This window comes from Armigeres subalbatus, chromosome 2 (genome assembly GCF_024139115.2).
Source record: "Armigeres subalbatus isolate Guangzhou_Male chromosome 2, GZ_Asu_2, whole genome shotgun sequence".
NCBI lineage: Eukaryota > Metazoa > Arthropoda > Insecta > Diptera > Culicidae > Armigeres > Armigeres subalbatus.
The window spans coordinates 117,399,190-117,420,571 of NC_085140.1; the positions used below are offsets into that span (position 1 = coordinate 117,399,190).

A 21,382-nucleotide genomic window follows, 5' to 3' on the forward strand; every position below is an offset into this window, starting at 1 on the left:
TGGACGTATTCTATTGTGTGTGCCACAAAGGGCATGTACCACTGTTGAAACAAGCCAAAAGATCTCTGGTTACTCATGCAGATCTTAAGGCCTATTCCAGGGTTTTCTTGGATGACCATGAACCTATGCAATGGACGCAATCTATTCTGAGTACCACAAAGGGCTTGTACCACTTTTTAAACAAGCCGAACGATCTCTAGTTACGCGTGTAGATCTGAAGGCCTTTTCCAGGATTTTCAATTGGATGACCATGAACCTATGCAATGGATACATTCTATTCTTCATACCACAAATAACACATATCTAACCACAATCTAAAAAATCTCGAGTTCCGCGTGCAAGGCCTTAGGGCCTTTTCCAGGGTTTTCTTGGATGACCGTGAACATATACAATGAAGGGGCTCTATTCTATGTATCACAAAACACAGGTCGAAGCTTCAGGAGGTTCTCGAAAAACTTTAAATACTTCAAGTCATCAAGGATCTACACCGCAGATACAGCGGAGGGCAAAAAGATTTAGAAAGGAAGGCATTGTGCGAATGGGTTCAGCTTTGCGTAAACGTGAATGTGACTTACGTACATTCTCAGGTTTCATAGCGAGTACATCAAAAAATAGATTGGTATTATTGGTGCTTGCATTTTCCTTATTCTTCAGCTAGAAATTAAAGATACATATTAAACAGCGGGGAATGAGAGGAAAGTAGATGCATGAGTATTAGATTGCTAATGTCGTTCCTGTTCGCGTGACTAACATCTAGGTCACATTGATCTGGCAGCCAAAGTACCGGTACTACAAGTGTCAAGCCAATGTTGATGATGAAACAAAACATGTACTACAGCATGATGCATAATAAACGGCCAAGTTAGGCTTGTGGAAGCATATTTTGGCAAAATGCTTTTAATGACTACAGCGCCACTAGCGTTCTAGTACTTTTGCTTCTACTGAAAAGAACAAACATGCAACGAATGTTACTCTGTGACTTTAGGGAAACAAAATTATTGGTTTATGGCAGAGCCGATCCCAAGTAACATTTTGAGTTTTATCATACTCTATTAGCAGTTTTGGAGAGTAAATTTTCAAGACTAGCAATAAAACTCTAATCTACATGACAACCTCTTGATGACCGCTACAAGATTATGTTATGCCTAAGTGGACCACTCTTGAGATCGTCTTCAAAACAAGTTTAAGGTTATTCATAAGAGTTCCATAAAACCGCTGTTAAAAAAGGGAATTTCTTTTCCGTGGAGCTTTTTGTTATTGTTTTGAAGAAAAAGGATAATCATAGGAATGGAAGAATGAAATTAAAAACATCACGGGCATGGATGAAAATATTCAATTATTGGAAATTGGATGCCCAGAGTTCGTTCGCGTGCTTGCAAATTTTTCTGCGCGTTCGAATTTCTGGTGAAAACAGGTAAGAAAATCAGTTTTTTCAAGTGCGCCGTCGTAATACTGTGATTTACGACCAATTAATTAGTGTAGAAAATAAATTGATATGCTGCCTTTTCCTCTGATGGCATTCCGATTTGCAAGGAAACATTTCTCGTGCTTCAAATTTTGAAAATCATCTTGAAATGCAGCGATTATTACTAATTGTCATTGATAATAATCGCTGCATTTCAAGAGATTGTGCAAAAGATTTACGCCGATATAAAATTATTTTTTCCTACCAGCATGGCTGCTACTACACTATGGGCAATTTTGACGGCCAAAATAACATTTTGCATAACTTTCAAATACAATAAGTCAAGACAAAATTTTCAAAACGACTTATCTGCTTTTGTAAACAAAGATTCAAACGACGATTTGACGAATCTGATAGCTCACCCACGCAAACCAACACCATCAATAGGTAGGGGAAGGATTCCGCTACTTGTTGATGGTGTTGGTTTGCGTGGGAGAGCTATCAGATTCGTCAAATCGTCGTTTGAATCTTTGTTTACAAAAGCAGATAAGTCGTTTTGAAAATTTTGTCTTGAAGTATTTTTCTGAAAGTTGCTGAAATCGATTCCTTACGATTAGTTTTTTTCATGATCGTTCTATCACAGACAAACAGACATAACTCTCGTCAAATTTCCAACGTTCAATGATTTACTGGTCGATTCAAATAATCATTAGTTGGCCAATCGATCACTCGTGGCGCTCGCATCGGATTTGCTCGAGTCTGACGTTTACTCACTACCGCCATCTGGTTCGTGATTTGCCCAACTAACTGAAATCAACAGATGTCGTTAGTGTTTGAATGACGATGAATTTGATGAGTGAATGTTCAATGTGTTATGTCTGTTTGTCTGTGGTTCTATATTCGCTTGATTTTTATTATTATATGACAATCAATCTTTCTCCTATTAGTCGCAAGTTTCATCGCTGCGTATCTGGTGCGTATACGTTGCGAATAATGTGCACCAGTTGCGGTTTTGGCGACTTCGAAATTCGATTTTCAATTGGAATCATAATATCTGTTTCATTTTCAGAAGTAAAATTTGACCAATAAATAACAAAACCTCAAATATACGAATGCTAAGTTAGGAAAATTTATGTATTTTTTATGTTCTTTGTTTAAAATATTTGGGGAACATGGAACAGAAACAACTGTTTTTAGCCATTCGGTTGACCATAGTTCACCAAGTTCAACATAAACATTATGTTCTTGTACAATACCATTATAAACCTAATTAAAACTACTAAGTTTTATTTAGGTTATGCGTAAGACAAGTCTTAGACCAATATATTCGGCTTTATGACAGTTTTCAAAAATGGTTTTATTAGAGTCCTCGAGATAATCATTAGGCCCCTAATAAGCTCATAAAGCATTTGACGTTTGTGGTTTTATTAAACGTTTTATTATGATTTTGAAGATAGCTACAAGTCTTCCAATAAGGCTAATCTCGCGGTATTGATCAAAGCAGCGATAAAGCCATTAAAAAACTTAAATAAATCTATGAAGTCTTGAAATTGTTACTTGGGATGAGTGCCAATATTTTTCATTTGATCAAAGCCTACGTTGATTAAAATTTGTAAATATTTGCTACCTCTTGAATGTCAAAAAGGAACTCACTTGGCCACCATTATCAAGCGCAAAATACTGGATTAGAAAATCTAGATAACAACTCTGTCAAGTTTTGACATCAATAGTCGAATCGATCAATCAATAATTTCCATTACTCTTCTTCGTGTTTTATTCAATTCAGCGCTTTTGCTACATAGCCAGCAGACAAGTCGCTGTAAAATCATGCGGAACACATAAACACAAATAGACCAGAGGGTTTCGAGATCCGCCAACATCGTTCCACGTTGTTGTTTCCATGGATCTTTTTTTTTTACAGTGATGATGCGGTGATGCTGCCGGGTGTATTGTAAGGGTATGCGATAACACACTTTTTCCTAACGAAACGAAATTTAAAATGTCTATGTTGATTCGAAACAAAACGAAACGAAATATAGATTTACTTTCGACTCTTCGAAACGATACGAAATCAGGGTCCATTCAATTCGAAATTTTTCGAAACGAAACGAAATTTATTTTTTTTCCGCGGAATTTTCATTAAAATGGTTTTATATCATGTACGGAATTTCGATTTCACTTTTCAAAGTCAAATAACTGTGTTGCGATAAATAGAGTTATAATAAGAGACAAAGTAGTCTGTGATAAATCGCATCGTTCCCGTTTACACACCATTGGCAATAAGAATTAACTCATAGTTTCATTGACGCTAAAGGTTGTAATCGACTAAAAACCAACCGTGTAAAAAAGGACTGGGTGTAATATACTTTGTATAAAAATTATAGAAAAATATATAATATTTCCAATTCATGACCAATAATAATGTGTTTACAGTCAATTTATCCCTTAAGGCCTTCTTAACTCTTAAGCGGTGCTTACCCATGTTCTTAAGCCTGGTTTAAGGCCAAAGTGGAGGTGTAGAAATCAGTTATAAATAATAGGCGCTGTAAAATGAATTCAAAAGGGCCCTTGGAATCCACGACGATTTTACATCTTTACATCCCAAACAGACGCGACGCGACAGTCGCGACGCGATTCTATCGCTTGGCGACAGCGATTCTGTCGCCGTTGGTATGGAAACGTAAATAGAGCATTGCCTGCAGCGACCCAACGATAGAATCGCAGCGACTAGTTGTCGCCGTCGCTGCGATGAAATCGCTCAGGTCTGGGGGAGCCTTAAATCTGATTCATAGCTGGTTACGTTACACAAATAGGATAGAATAGTTAAAGATACTTTTTGTTTTTTGTTAGCTATTTCTAACAAAATACCGAAGACGTTTTATAGAAGAAAACTAAATACGTATTTGTCGACTCAGAACGGGGTTATGTAGTAAGCATCTCAAATAGCTATGCGAGCAAAGGCGTAGGATTGCCAATCCGGAGATGGCGAGCTCGATTCTCGGTCTGGTCAAAGATGTTTTCGGGTTGGAAACTTTCTCGACACCCTGGACATAGTGTATCCATTGTCTTGCCACACAAGATACATACTCATGCAATGGCGGACATAGAAAAGTTTTCAATTAATAACTGAGGAAGTGCTAATAGAATACTAAGTTGAAAAGCAGATCAAGTTCCAGTTGGAATGTAGAACCATTGAAGAAGAAGAAGTAAGCGTTAATAGAAAAAAATGTATAACATAAAGTTTTGAAAATAGTTTTATGATTTAGTTCAGCGGCGCAGCCAAAATTTTTGATAATATAAAGTATGGTTTAAGTTTAAATTTGTTTCGAAATTCCGCGGAATTCCGTTAAATTTCGTGAGAAGCTGGTTTTTTGTAGCGAAATTTTTGTAATTTTACGAAACGAAACGAAATGAAGAAATCAGATTTCGCCATGCTTAAATTCCGCGAAATTCCGCGGAATTTCGTTTCGAATCACCTGAAACGAAATTTTTCGAAATACCGCATATGCTTAGTGTATTGTTCTTCTCGATTTCTTCCCAGAGAGAGCTTAAGGTACTCCTGCGTAAGTTTAGAGGTGGGGAAAACAAGGTTCCATTCCACGAAATGGAAAGCAGCGAAAATGTGATTGAAATGAATATTTTCGACGGTTGCTTGGAGACGGGTGCGCTTCCATGCTCCTATGACTTGTTTTTGTAACAAACAATGGTAAGGTATTTCGGGAAAATTCACCTGCTGTTTTGTTTTCCGCACTGGCAGCCGTTTTCGTTTCTACACCCCGCGGTTAGGATCCTTTGAAACTCCAAAAACATCCAACATTGGTCTGGTGAATAAACTAGGAATTCTAGAGATGGAGTTTTGATGTTTCTCTATCTAACTGAACGTTGTTTTAATTTGTTCATTCATGTGTCGCTGTACATGTGTTTGGTTGCCATCCAAAAGGTATTCAGGATGCATCGTCAATTTTTCGTACGATATACAGGAATTGTAGATCAGAGCTGCTTGCAGTAAAGGATTTAACTTTTGTCAGTGACAGCTCAAATTGCCTTATTTATGTATGTAGGAAAGATACACTCGGCTCGCAACAAGTGACTGACCCAGCTGAGCTATATTATATATAAACAGCATATGTATGCAATAATGAGTTTCTTTTTTATTTTATTTTCAACTCAGCTCCACAACTTAACTTACATCATTTGAATTCGTCGGAAATGCACGTTGTCTAATAAAAGTTCGCTTTATTGATTCATTCGGGTTCATTATCAGAATGATGACGACGCTGAACGCCATCCGCAAAGTTTCCCAAAACCGCACCGCAATTTTTCACCCGGCCGGCAGCCTTTCGATCCTTGCCTGCTTCTGTCTCATAAAGTTCCACCAGCGCGGAATAAACTTCTACCATCATCCGCTGTCATCATCATATTGACTCGACGATTCGGGAAATTTATTATGATGACTTTATATTTATACACCTGTACGTTCACGACCGTCATCTCTCTAACCTCCATTTTCCTTTCTTCTTTTTATTGTTCTTGCAGGTATGTCGGATGAAACCAAGTGGTACCATCATCGCCGTGAGTAGAAAGCATATTGATTTGGGTGTTTTCGTGTGCGTGTAAGTGTGTGATGATGAAAAGTTTCGTGGAAACTCGTCCGTTGTTATGAGCAGATCCGTTTTATTGTTCCCTAATCCCGTTCGACACATCCGACTGAACGTAGTAAAACGATACTTTTGTGATACTTATCTTTATACGATCAAAACATGTACAATTTTATAGTCAGCACGAAAAATACAAAGCATAAGGTCTAATAGGATAATAGTTCGTATATGGACCTCCAAAGGAATTACTTACTGTCAGATGATGCTATTAAATGGCACTTTTAAAACTAGCGGACAACAAGTCTTTTTTTATTAAACAAAATTAAAAATTAGCATTGGTAGTCGATTATTCTTCCCATAATTGTAACTTCCTGGAATAAATATTTTCATAATCTTAGACAGTGCATCATATTTAAGACTTTCAAATGTACATATTTTAGATACCCCCAATTTAATCTGTTCAATATCGAATTTGTAAGATCTATTGATCAAATTAGCCAAACAAATTATTTAATTCTTAGGAGATACCTAAGGAGGAGTTATGGTATGCGATATCACTATTTCATGTCGAAATTAACTGAAATATGAAATTAACAATTTGGAAATTTCACGTTCTATTCCGATTCAAGACGCAAGTCTAACAACAGTATTTTGACCCGACTACAGATCACGGCTTGGGCATCAACCTAACATGAACCACACAATTTGATTGCTTCCTACAATTGTTCATATTAGATTTCTCCCTTTTCTTAATAAAAATAAAACTTACCACTTTTCCAGGAGGTTCTTTCAACGCAAAAATAAATATTCAAAGTGAAGTTCATCTTCCATTCCAAATTAGCTAATTAACGCTGACTGCTAAATTCGCGCTAGCACAAAAAAAAAGTTTTTGGTGCTATTCAAAGTGAGATTAAATTTTATTTCTACTGGATAAAACAGTTTCAAGCTGAATTTCAGCCATTAGCGGTGAGGATCCAGCATCGAGCGAAAGCTCCATGGTTTTCTCCTAGTTGCGGTAGGGTGAACCCCGAAGATCGCACTTTTGGAAGGGGAAATAACCGTCCGGGCAGTGACAGCCGAGCAGGGCAATAAGACCCGTCGCGCTGTTCGAGGAAGTAGTTCGTAATGAGCTTTTGATTTTCTAGCTGGTTTGCGGTGGCAGAGGAGCACTAGTCGAGCACCGAATGGTTCGAGTCGGATTGATGCAACTTTTCCTTTAGAGTTCGTTTTACTTTTGCTCGATTGGGGAAGATTACGATTATTATTTTAGAAAAAAGGAAAGATTACAATTATTTTTAATTTTAATCATAGGGGGAAAATCCGCTTAAACCCGAAATCCGTGAATACCACGCATAAAGCTATTATGGTGGCTCAAATTAGTATGAAAAAACTTATTTTAATTGTTTTGATAGGCCCTCTTATTTCGTTCTATTTGACGCCTTGATGCTATGGACAGAATTTCAGCCAAATCGGTCAACGTTTGGGTGGTGCTAAACTCGTTGGAAGTTTATATGGAAACATGTATGCAGAAACAACCAAAAACAGTGAATTGCAGTTGGACGGGCATCGAATAGAACCGAATAAGAGGGCGGCCATCAAAAAATTTGAAAAAGTTTTTTTTGAGCCACCCTAATAGCTATCCCAGTGAATTGGATTAATCATTTAATTATGATCAAACTTTGCGACAGTGGCATCCATGTGGCCATGGGTGAAAAATGGCAGCAACATAAAATTTTCATAAAAAAATAGGAAATTGCCAATAAAGAAATCAGAGTATGAGCAACAAATAAATATAAAATTTTCACAAATAATGCAAAATTTCAATAAACAATTGAGATTTTTTCACAATACAAAAATAAATTAGCACTTTTAAAAGCAAAAACAGCAATATGAAAGAATTAATTCTATATAGAAATTAAAATGTTCCACGGAATAAAATACAAAATTTCCAAAAATAAATCAATATTCGCATATCTCCATCCTCGAATACGCCTCACGCTCGCCAAGTCGTTTTGCACCTGGTCTGCCCACCTCGCTAGCTGCGCTCCACGCCGTCTCGTACCTGCCGGATCGGAAGCGAACACCATCTTTGCAGGTTTGCTGTCCGGCATTCTTGCAACATGGTCTGCCCATCGTACCATTCCGGCTTTAGCTACCTTCTGGATACTGCGATCGCCGTAGAGCTGGGCGAGCTCGTGGTTCATTCTTCGCCGCCACACACCGTCTTCTTGCACACCGCCAAAGATGGTCCTAAGCACCCGTCTCTCGAATACACCGAGTGCTTGCAAGTCCTCCTCGAGCATTGTCCACGTTTCATGTCCGTAGAGGACAACCCGTCTTATTAGCGTTTTGTACATAACACATTTGGTGCGGTGGCGAATTTTTTTTTGACCGCAGTTTCTTCTGGAGCCTGTAGTAGGCCCGACTTCCACAGATGATGCGCCTTCGTATTTCACAAATAGTTGTAAGTCTTAAAAACATTGCAGCGGCGCTGGTTTTGGTAGTTCCACGAATGCATACTGTAGGTGGCTGGTCGAGCAAGTATGACGAGAACATCCACACAATGTCCATATTTTTGGGTCCCGTAGTCGTGCTTTTAAAAAACGTCGATCATTCGCAGATTGCTCTGTGAGTCTGACTATAGGTGGTCGCATTGGGTCCAGCAGAGGAGGGTGCTTTGCAAACCACAAACCAGTTTCCGACGGTCTTCGAGACGCGTCTTGTGATTTTGCAAACCACAAACCATTTTCCGACGGTCTTCGAGACGCGTCTTGTGATTTTGCAAAACACAAACCATTTTCCGACGGTCTTCGAGGCGCGTCTTGCGATTTTGCCAACCACAAACCAGTTTCCGACGGGTTTCGAGACGCGTCCTGTGATTTTGCGAACCACAAACCATGCCGACGGTCTTTTAGACGTGTCTTTTGATTTTGAAAAACACAAACCATTATCCGACGGTCTTCGAGACGCGTCTTACGATTTTGCGAACCACAAACCATTTTCTCACGGTCTTCGAGACACGTCTTATGATTTTGCGAACCACAAACCTTTCCGACGGTCTTCGAGACGCGTCTTATGATTTTGCAAACCAAAAACCAATTTCCAACGGTCTTCGAGACGCGTCTTGTGATTTTGCAAACCACAACTTTTCCGACGGTCTCCGAGACGCATTCTGTGATTTTGCGAACCACAAACCTTTCGAAAGACGGTCTTTCAGACGTGTCTTGTGATTTTGCGAACTACAAACCAATTTTCGACGGTCTTCGAGTCCCGTCTTGTGATTTTGCAAACCACAAAACAGTTTCCGACGGTCTTCGAGACGCCTTTTGTGATTTTGTAAACCACAAACCAGTTTCCGACGATCTTCGAGACGCGTCTTGTGATTTTGCAAATCACAAACCTTTCCGACGGTCTTCGAGACGCGTCTTGTGATTTTGCAAACCGCAAACAATTTTCAAAGGTCTTTGAGACGCGTTTTGTGATTATGCGAACCACAAACAAGTTTTCGATGGTCTTCGAGATGCGTCTTGAGATTATGCGAACCACAAACCAGTTTCTGGCGGTCTTCGAGACGCGTCTTGTGATTTTGCGAACAACAAACCTTTCCGACGGTCTTCAAGACGCGTCTTGTGATTTTGCGAACCACAAACCATTTTCCGACGGTCTTCGAGACGCGTCATATGATTTTGCGAACCACAAACCAATTTCCGACGGTCTTCGAGACGCGTCTTGTGATTTTGCAAACCATAAACCATTTTCCGATCGTCTTCGAGACGCGTCTTGCGATTTTGCAAACCACAAACCATTTTCCGACGGCCATCGGGACGCGTCATGTGATTTTGCCAACCACAAATCTTTCCGGCGGTCTTCGAAACGTGTCTTGTGATTTTGCGAACCACAAACCAGTTTTCGACAGTCTTCGAGACGCGTCTTGTGATTTTGCAAACAACAAGCCATTTTTCGACTTTCTTAGAGACGCGTTTTGTCATTTTGCAAACCACAAACCTTTCCGACGGTCTTCGAGACGCGTCATATGATTTTGCGAACCACAAACCAATTTCCGACGGTCTTCGAGAGGCGTCCTGTGATTTCGCAAACCACAAACCTTTCCGACGGTCTTCAAGACGCGTCTTGTGATTTTGCAAAACACAAACCAATTTCCGACGGTCATCAAGACGCGTTCTATGATTTTGCGAACCACAAACCTGTTTCCGACGGTCTTCGAGACGCGTCCTGTGATTTTTCAAACCACAAACCATTTTCCGATGGTCTTCGAGACGTGTCTTTTGATTTTGCAAACCACAAACCAATTTCCGACGGTCTTCGAGTTGCGTCTTGTGATTTTGCAAACCATAAACCAGTTTCCGTTGGTCTTCGAGACGCGTCTTGCGATTTTGCAAACCACAAATCATTTTCCGACGGTCATCGGGACGCGTCATGTGATTTTGCCAACCACAAATCTTTCCGGCGATCTTCGAAACGTGACTTGTGATTTTGCGAACCACAAACCAGTTTTCGACAGTCTTCGAGACGCGTCTTGTGATTTTGCAAACAACAAGCCATTTTTCGACTTTCATCGAAACGCGTAATGTGATTTTGCCAACCACAAACCTTTCCGACGGTCTTCGAGACGCGTCTTATGATTTTACGAACCACAAACCTTTCCGACGGTCTTCGAGACGCGTCTTGACGCGTCTGATTTTGCGAACCATAAACCATTTTCCGACGGTCTTCGAGACGCGTCTTGTGATTTTGCAAAACACAAACCTTTCCGACGGTCATCAAGACGCGTTCTATGATTTTGCGAACCACAAACCTTTCCTACGGTCTTCGAGATGCGTCTTGTGATTTTGCGAACCACAAACCAATTTCCGACGGTCTTCGAAACGCGTCTTGTGATTTTGCGAAACACAAACCTTTCCGACGGTCATCAAGACGGTCTATGATTTTGCAAACCACAAACCTTTCCGACGGTCTTCGAGACGCGTCTTGTGATTTTGCAAACCACAAACCTTTCCGACGGTCTTTCAGACGTGTCTTGTGATTTTGCGAACCACAAACCAATTTCCGACGGTCGTCGAGTCGCGTTTTGTGATTTTACAAACCAGTCTTCGAGACGCGTCTTGTGGTTTTGCAAACCACAAGCCTTTCCGACGGTCTTCGAGACGCGTCTTGTAATTTTGCGAACCTCAAACCAGTTTCTGATGGTCTTCGAGACGTCACTAGTGATTTTGCGATCTACAAACCAGTTTTCGACGGTCATCGAGACGCGTCTTGTAATTTTGCAAACCACAAACCAGTTTCCGACGGTCTTCGAGACGCGTCCTGTGATTTTGCAAACCACAAACCATTTTCCAACGGTCTTAGAAACGCGTCTTGTGATTTTGCGAACCACAACTTTTCCGACGGTTTTCGAGACGCGTCTTGTCATTTTGCAAACCACAAACCAGTTTCCGACGGTCTTCGAGACGCGTCCTGTGATTTTGCAAACCACAAATCATTTTCCGATGGTCTTCGAGACGCGTCTTGTGATTTTGCAATCCACAAACCATTTTCCGACGGTCTTCGAGACGCGTCTTGTGATTTTGCAAACCACAAACCATTTTCCGACCGTCTTCGAGACGCGTCTTGTAATTTTGCGAACCACAAACCAGTTTCCGACGGTGATCGAGACGCGTCTTGTGATTTTGTCAACCACAAATCTTTCCAACGGTCTTCGAGACGAGTCTTGTGATTTTGCGAACCACAAACCAGTTTTCGACGGTCTTCGAGACGCGTCTTGTGATTTTGCGAACCACAAACCAGTTTCCGACGGTCATCGAGACGCGTCTTGTGATTTTGCGAACCACAAACCAGTTTCCGACAGTCTTCGAGACGAGACGCGTCTTGTGTTTTTGCGAACCACAAACCATTTTCCAACGGTCTTAGAAACGCGTCTTGTGATTTTGCGAACCACAACTTTTCCTACGGTCTTCGAGACGCGTTTTGTCATTTTGCAAACCACTAACCAGTTTCCGACGGTCTTCGAGACGCGTCTTGTGATTTTGCAAACTACAACTTTTCCGACGGTCATCAAGACGCGTTCTATGATTTTGCGAACCACAAACCTTTCCGCAGGTCTTCGAGACGCGTCCCGTGATTTTGCAAATCATAAACCTTTCCGACGGTCTTTTAGACGTGTCTTGTGATTTTGCGAACCACAAACCAATTTCCGACGGTCTTCGAGTCACGTCTTGTGATTTTGCAAATCACAACTTTTCCGACGGTTTTCGAGACGCGTCTTGACATTTTGCAAACCACAAACCAGTTTCCGACGGTCTTCGAGACGCGTCTTACGATTTTTCCAACCACAAACCTTTCCGACGGTCTTCGAGACGCGTCTTGTGATTTTGCGAACCACAAACCAGTTTCCGACAGTCTTCGAGACGCGTCTTGTGATTTTGCGAACCACAAACCATTTTCCGACGGTCTTAGAGACGCGTCTTGTGATTTTGCGAACCACAAACAAGTTTTCGACGGTATTCGAGACGCGTCTTGTGATTTTGCAAACCTCAAACCATTTTTCGACGGTCTTCGAGACGCGTCATGTGATTTTGCAAACCACACACCAATTTCCAACGGTCTTCGAGACGCGTCTTGTGATTTTGCGAACCACAAACCAGTTTACGACGGTCTTCGAGGCGCGTCTTGTGACTTTGCAAACTAAAATATATCACTCTTCACAATTTAACCCCTTGAATTCAACTCACCTCATAAAATCAGCGACAGGATAGACTGGCAGGATCACCAAAATGTGTGGCCCTGGTTTGCTGGAACGAAATTATGACTGCGACTGCGACTCTCCGTGGATGCGTGTGCACGTCGCGTCGTGGAGATCTGAGAAGAAGAGGCAGAGTCATGACTTGCTACTCGTCGATTGACACGCTGAGGTGTGAATTTACAAACACACGCTGAAGGAATTTTACTCAAACCACACAGTAACACCTATTTGGTTCTACAGTTTGTGACGGCTTACTTTTCCACATCTTTGGAATAAGTTTTTTTTATTATGTTCCCTTCTCGAAATGTTTTATTGAATATTTTCAAGACATTAACAGAAGAATCGTTTGAATTTCGCCAGAAAAATGAGCATCTCCAATAGTTTCTTACAAAATTTTCGATAACATTTATTTGCAATTTTTTTCGGATTTTCCACGGGAAGAAGTTTAAAGTTTCCATGGAAAATTCTATGAAATTTCCACAAAAATTCTTCAGGTTTTCTAGGTGATTTTTAAAATTTCCACGGTTATTAAATCGTAAACGGTTTGGCTGAAAACGACGTACGACCTAAGTAGTAATTTTGCTGAAGAAGTCGTTTTCCCTTACAGGACATTTGGTCGAAATGTCCTTCAGCCGAACTGGTCCCCTGGCAGAGTGAGTATTTAAATTGTCTGGCGGCTACACACATTTTTCAACAGTAAATGCGCTGATCAAGTAGAGACTGTGTGTACTATTTGTCAACTATATAAAACCCAATTCCAGAGTTGCAACGAAGCCGTCCTATTCCAAAATTGTTGCAACATTATACACGAAATAAACCTACAACCAGATATTTTTTACACGCTTTGGTTTTATTTCACAAAATTTCAATGGAAAATCAGGTGGTAGTTTATAGCTGTGAAAGTTCAGGTTAAACGAGAAATTAATTAGTTCCAACCGTGTAGAAAAAATCTGGGAGTATATTGCATTCAATCATCTTCCATTTTTGTTGAAATTTGTATAACCAACGTTTGATTTACAAATCGCAACTGTTTTTAATATCTTAAAAGGCTTTATTCAGTAATAAGTTTTTTCTCTGTTGCATATTTCTTTCAAAGAAATCTTCAAAATAATACTTAAATCGTTACCATGTTAGAAGCAGAGGCCACATGTTAATTAGTAATGTTTCAATCATTTCTTGAAAACCCTCAATACGAAATTATCTTACATCCTTCCTAAAATTTAAAATATGAATTAGGTACTTTGTGATTTCAAATATTTTCTGAAATAGAGAGAATAGTTCTTTTTGCACATTAATAAAATTTCTCCATAGCACATATGTATTGTAAATATTCTGAAAGTTATTTTGGAAATCTTGTAATATATTGCGATATTCTTCAGTTTTAGATTACATGGATTGAACATGGGTTGGATTTGAAAACAAAAATCCTGCAAATGCTCTTGACACCCTCATCAAAATGTAGCGATTAGATTTTCTTACAATCCTATACAAGAACATGTTTACGTGTAGTGTCGAAGTTGGTTTGATCTTCCACTGTAGGTGAATTCATCCACATTTTCACTCTTCGGACCGAGTCGAGATTCTATCAGCGCCGTCATTGTTGCAGCTTGTAAAGGTTCTGCATCGTCTCAGCATCATGCTCGTCCGCACCAAAGCTTGCAAATAGAACCCATCGGTGTATGGGAAAAGTTACACCTTTTTCTCGGAATTCGTAAAAAAAAATCGTTACGCTTGTGCTTTTCGTTTTAATTAGCTCGGACGGAAAAGCTGGAAAATGATTTTAAAGTTAATAACATTTGCAAATATTTATTGCTTCTGTGTGAGTTTTTCTTTCCGCTTGTGCCTGGTTGCTTACTGGCGAAGGCAACGATGAAGTTCGAGTGGGTAGATGCGGATTTGTTTTTCGCGTTGGTTTTGATTGATGCTTTTTGGAGTTTTGCTTACATTCTAGGAAGCGTACTTTGCCATTTATTTAGCAGTTAATTTTATGTCTAGAATTTTGATCGAAAAACATAAATTAGCAGCTACAGTTTTGCTGTAAAGTTTCGAAACAATGTCATTGACCACATTGGAGCCCATGACCTCAAGAATTGATCAAATTTGAAACGGATAAGGTTTTGGTATAACTGTTAGGGGTGAAGTAGTCTTGACAGCACAATCAGAATGGCGTCGTTAAAAAATGAAGATTCAAACAAACAATTAAACTGAATTACTTCACCAGCCATGAAATACTGCGGTACCAAGACTCCGTCAAGGATGACAGTCAGTGTCGTTGGGCCCGGTACCTTTACCACCAGCACAATTTCTGCTGATCTTCCTTCCTGGATATGGACGGAGAATTTATGATAATTTAATCAATCAACGATTTTGCTGGCCTAAGGAAAATGGAAGCATCGCTTCAGCAGCAGAAAAAGCCCTCTCTAGCTCCCTGCACTTGCTACCAACGTCAGTGGGGTGGTGAAAAGTGTTTTCCACTTCTCATCCATCGAAGCCAGATGTCAAACGGTGTCGGCTTTCTAACTCAGAAACGAGTGAAACACACTGATCGTAGGGAAGAATGGGCATCGCAACATCAACAAGCAAATAAAGAAAGTTGTAAAAAAAAGGTAAATTTCATGCAGGTCTACTATTGTCAGATTTTCTGGATATGATACACTGCAGTGCACTGCGTGGCGTTTGTAATGTTCCCAGATGGGAACTTGCACAAAATTTCACGCGGCGAATGACTATCGAAAGGCCGCACCAAATGATACACCGCAATGCTAATCACCCATAAGAATCAAGTAAATGGGGTGCAGAAAGCGCGGCGGTACCTTTCCTTAAGGATACGCCGCGTGCAATTTTGAGAAAATCAGGCAATAACATCGCACAAATAATTAATCGCTTGTTAGAGTTTAAAGCTGATGGAAACGCTTGGTATATTGTAGGCAAATAGACAACAAATTCAACCAAAACTGGAAAGAACTATTTTTTCTCATTTATCATGCTTGGCCTCAGATAGATGCAGGTACTGATTACCAAGCCAGAGGTGTCGGGTTCGATCGCTGGTCCGGTCAAGGGAATGAAGTATTATTTTACTTAATATATACATTTTTGGATTTTTTGGGTACCGTTGCATATGATGATTTTTTAGCTCGGTTGATCGGTGGTGAACGCTAATGAAAATTCGAAAGAGGAAAGTACGCAAGGGAGCGCAAGACTGAAACTACTTTTGAAAATTCAGCTAGGGCCATATGATCAACAGTTAATTGATAAGTCAGCTTTATTTTGTGAAGCGTCCTGGATTGAAATCTTTTGAACGGCTCGGATAATGTTTTAACAAAATCCCAGCAATGGAACCTACATTCGCCTGAGCAAGCTGCACATACAAATTCAATCTATTTTTCCTTGATCTAGCTCAAACACGGCCCCGATAGGCGCTTTGAAACCTCTTCCCCAATCAAGGCGGAAGTGCCACGACGACGAGTACAATTTCACGCTTCGTCAAATCGCCAACCAACGGAGGAACCCCCTTTCATCGTCAATCCACGGCATGTTGGCGCACACTTGAATTGCCTTATCTTCAGTACCATTTTCTTCGTGAATTCCTCAAATCCTCATGTCACCAAGTTGACACGCTCTTTTCGGGAACAAAGAACGACCTCTCGTCGTTCAATTGCTGTCGCCGCTTAACAACACGCGACTAAAAATATGCCGCCGTGTCAATTTTAATATTGATGGCCGTTTGTTTCGGTTCAAAATTTTCTGGCGCAGCACATTGGGGAAAAGTCTGAAGCTATTAGAAGCATCTGAAGGCATAAGAACAGCGAAAATAAAATTTATAGAAAATATGTCAAAATAAAAAATATAATTCGTCACCCATTATTTGCTACTGACCTTTTCAATTTGACGCTTGAAGGGTATTTCGTTGAGCTGTTTAGCGACGAGCAAATCGATGCACAACATATTTTTCGCCCACTGGTACCGTTAAGAGGCCGAGAATTCAAATTTAGCAGGCAACGGTGGTGTCGTTGTCGAATAACGACTTGTTGGGTGCGTTGTTTGCGCTATTTCCATCTCGCCTGGGACATTTTGTATCCCGCTGCTTATTTTGACGCAAATGCTACCGAAAAGTAACGGGCTCTTCCGGATCACAAGGAAGAACGTAAAGCGCTCTTGACAGACGTGTAATTTGTCGAGTATGATATTACCATATTTCAAATGTTTACGAATTAAACGACTTGTTTAGAAAGGGGAAGATAAGTAGATCGACGAATGTTGTATGTTGTGTACGATAATTTAGGAGTATGAATACAGATATCTTGAAGATAGAATGAAAAATAGCAAAAGTGTGACACAAACAAAATAAAATAGATGACTTCCATGGAAAAATATAGACCAGTGTATTTTCATGCGTCATTAAGCTGATCAGAAAAAGTGGTTCAAAATAAAAAAAATTCAATCACCCAGTCAATCTATTTGTCCGTTCCAGTAACGATACATATTATGGACTCTACTTCTCGGTGAGGAGGAATGTGAAATGAAATGTGCCCTACCTTATTACGGATTCCACATAAGTGACAAAACCCACAAAAGCGGATTGTTTGAAATGTCCGATCTTGTACCCAATATTATCGTCATTTGCGGGAAGTTTTGTTTCATTTTTCCTTTCGAAGAAATCGGTGATTGAAGACCGAGATACCCGCCATGCTATTTCCAAGCGATTACATGCGGTGGTGATGATTCAAAAGCAAGGAACTTGGGTTCCTAACAAATTGAAGCTGAAAGACAGGAAACATCGTTTTTTCGCCTGTGAACAACTCCTTCAGCGGCAAAATAGGAGAGATTTCTTCATTGCATTGTGATTGGTGATGAAAAACGAATTCATTACGGCAACTAAATAAACATAGGACTGCCAGAACGTGCTTCAACTTCGTCGACTCAATCGAATATTCACGCTATGTAGATTATGCTGTGTATTTTATGGAACCAGTGTTGCACAGAAGTGCCTATTTTTGCAATAAAAAATCAGGAGGATTGTGTACAAGACACGACCGCAAGGTTGACGCTGAACAACGTAATGTCATCTTTCCGATATTTCTGCCATAAATAAGCGACTGTTTTTTGTACATCGAAGAATTTTTTTTCTCGGATCAGATTTCTTTTGTACAGAATGTTGGTCTTGGAATGAACCGATTTAATTTCAATAATGCGTCTTTCTAATCACAAACAGCAACAAAACCAAATGAGAATCTCGAGTGAAAGTTTCACTTGACTGCTACTGATGCCATCCATGGGAATTAATTTTTGCAGCGAATCCCTCAGACGCGCGCTCGTGATTCTGCTACCGACGGAAACTTTCTTTGAATAAAACTCGTCTGGGCTCAAACTTCTCTTGTATAGAATGGTGGACCTGAGAAGAACCGATTAACATTCAATAATGCGTCTTCCGAGTCACTAGCACCAACATAATCAAATCAGAATCTTGAGCTAATGTGAATAAATTTTTGCAGTGTCTCCCTCCAACGTACGCTTGTGATGCTGCTACGGACGGCAACTTTTTGCCGTCATCAAACGAATAATAGGTATTGATGTATTTTGGACATCTGAATATATTTTTGACACAGATAATGAAACGGTGGGTCAAAAGGCTCGTAACTTACATCATTCTGATGTCCGAGTTGGGAATGCATGAATAGAATTGGTTACATTTGAATTTTTTACTGGCTTTGATAAGAATTGAAATTTTTCAATAATTGATCGTAAATAAACAAAAGTTTCAATGAAATTGACAAATTGCTGTAGAGTTTACATGTCGACTGGTACATAAATCTCCGAAATCTATTTGAAAGATCCTATAGATCCTATTAGCGTTCAAAATCTTACATGATTTCGTGATAGTCCCAAATTTTGGATTCTGTTTTGACACTCAGTACCTTCGGGTAAGACGTTGTACAACGTAAAAAATGAAACGAGGCAAGTTTGAAAACAGATTGTAGGGTAAACTGGGGTAATATGCACCCCCGGGGCAAAACGACCTTTTGGTAATTTTAGCGGTGTTCCAGGGATATTTTCATAAATGTTTAGTAGGTACTGGATTGGTAGTTCAAGATCCAACCTACATGCGCTGTAGTAAATACTCTCGAAAAAGTGCCAAAAATGTACTCAAAAATGCAAAAGGGTCGTTTTGCCCCAGGGGTGCATATTACCCCAGTTTCCCCTATGAGATTTTTATCCTGCGAAAGTTTAAAAAAGGTATATTTGTGTTTGCGTGAGTTATCGTCAGCGTGTCAATCGGTGAGCAGCAAGCCATGACTCGGCCTCTTCTTGTCAGATCTTCGTGGTGTGTACACCCACCCACAGAGAGCTGCTGTCATCGCATTTCGCTCCAGCCATTTGTGGTCACATATTTTGGCGTTCCTTCCAGTTTATTATTTGGATCCTGAAGATGAGTTGAATTCAAGTGGTAATGTGAGAAAAATTTTGATGGTTCAAAAAAAAAACACAAAGCAAGGTGGTTTGTATTGCTACAAAGTGCGTCATAAAGCGCGAAAAATCCAAATATGTTTCTGGGGATATTGACCACCCGAAGGACAGCCACAAGCGCTTGAAGGAGCCCCCGGATTAATTTAATTCGGATGTCATATTTCTTCGTGTCTTACGATTGTATGACATTTGCCAGATAACCATTTGTCAGAATCAATTTGCCAGAAAGCCATTTCCCAGAATAGACCATTTGCCAAAATGAATTATTCCCCAGAAATAGTAAAACTGGAAATTTTGATTATTGTTGGTCAATCACATTGCTTTGCTTCATTCCGGACGCAGAATTCATTTCGAAAATTGAATCATATTTACCAGTGCCTTGCAAACTGCAGCTCGTTACGAAGGGATGATAACATTTCTTACCAAGCACACGCATGCTTTCTGCGAAAGGTAATATTACGTTGTTTTTTTTTTTTATTTATCTTGTTTATCTGACTTTTGTAGTCTTAATGAAGTAATGTGTGATGGGGAAAGCCTACTAGAATCAGCCACATTTTGTCGAATTCGAGAGGGCGCAAAAACCCCATATCTTTTTACAAAAATAACATGACATAGAAACGTTATATATTAGCTTATAAAATAAGGTAAAATCTAGAACTGGATACAAAACTACTCATATAACAACATCAAAGAGGAGGCTAGTGGCATTCAAGATCCTTGATCTCGATCCAGTATTTCATGTTGAATTCGGTTCCTGAATGTAGATGAATCGTAGAGTGAGTGAAATTCGTTGAAACGCGTGGATATAGATCGGATGGAATCATGTATCCCATAGTTAACGAAACAAAAGTCTTAGTGAAGGAAATTCCTAGAGTGGAGAGTTCACCCAGTACGAGCGCGCAATATGAAGCTTTCAGCCACAATGCAACACGGAATTCTTCGGCAATTTTAAACATAAATCCCAACTGTCTATTTACTCTAACGAAGACGTCTGAATAATGCTGCTTGAATGTAAGACCAGCATTGAAGGTAATCCCCAGATCCTGGACACCCGTTCTCAAAGGTACTAACTAGATTCTGTACATGCATACAGTCAGTAACAGAGCGTACTACAGCGTAAATTTTCATATCATCAGCATAGAGCGTACGAAACAAGAACAAAGTAAACAGCAAAGGTCCTAAGTGGCTGCCTTGTGGGACACCAAAAGTGTTAGGAATGTTATACGATTCAGATGAACCGATTCGCATGCAAAGCTCTCGGTCCACAAGATAAGATTTGAACCATCTTGTTAACACAATTAGGATTTGGTGGTCCACACGGTCAAAAGCGGCTTTAAAATCGGTTTATACGACGCACGTCAACTTGAGCTCCATGTTCCAAGCTTCGTAAACATGACAAAATGAACGGTACAAGGTTCGTACAAATAGATCTCTTCGGATGAAAGCCATGTTGGTCTAGAGACATGTATTTTTACATGCTTCAAATATCGCATTGTTGACAAGCATCTCAAATACTTTTGAAGCCTTTGAACGCGCAAAAAGAAGTGATCCAAGAGCACACTTTTCAAAGGATTCCATCTGGTCATGATGGTCATGAAGTCTAACGTGTTCCGGAGTTATTGTAAGAGCGTCAAAGTTGAATACATAATTTTTCATCTCACTTTTAGGAGGATTAATCAAAGAAGCGCATCGACTTACTGATAAAATGTCTCGAAGAAGCCATTACGCTAAATCACATAATAAAGGTTATTAAATAAACACGCTAAAACACGATTTCAGCCGCCGTGCATTGGAAAATTTCTGCAAGGCTGTTTTGACCTGATTGATCGAGGAAACGCTTCTGAATTTGTCAGCTAAGAGATTGCATGTATCCAAAGACGTGCTAGCTCCTAGAAAAAATTCAACCAGTAGTCCTTCCTCGTTTCTCTTAGGGTGCGGCCAGAGTAGACGCGAAGTGCGAAGCGAAGCGTCCATACGATTTGACAGCTCCTTATTATTGATTGTTATTCCTTTGTGTGCAATTTTCGCGCCGCGTCGCGTAGACGCGTCTACTCTGGCAGGCACCTTAGTGTTTACAAACGACCAAAATTGCTTTGAACTTGAGCGAAGGTTTTGCTGAGCACGACGTACATGGTGGCGTTAAAATTGCTGGGC

General features: G+C 40.1%; 1 protein-coding gene across 4 annotated transcripts in view; it reads left to right on the forward strand.

Moving 5' to 3' along the window:
- The window catches only part of LOC134210707 (uncharacterized), an 869,243-nt gene that overhangs the window by 455,106 nt on the left and 392,755 nt on the right, over positions 1 to 21,382 (forward strand). For 3 of the 4 annotated variants that reach the window (XM_062686933.1, XM_062686934.1, XM_062686935.1), the window contains exon 3: positions 5,942 to 5,977. The exons of the other annotated variant lie outside the window; for it this stretch is intronic. In XM_062686933.1, the coding sequence (XP_062542917.1) occupies positions 5,942 to 5,977 (36 nt within the window). The remainder of the gene's footprint in view (positions 1 to 5,941; positions 5,978 to 21,382) is intronic. 4 annotated transcript variants of the gene reach the window in all.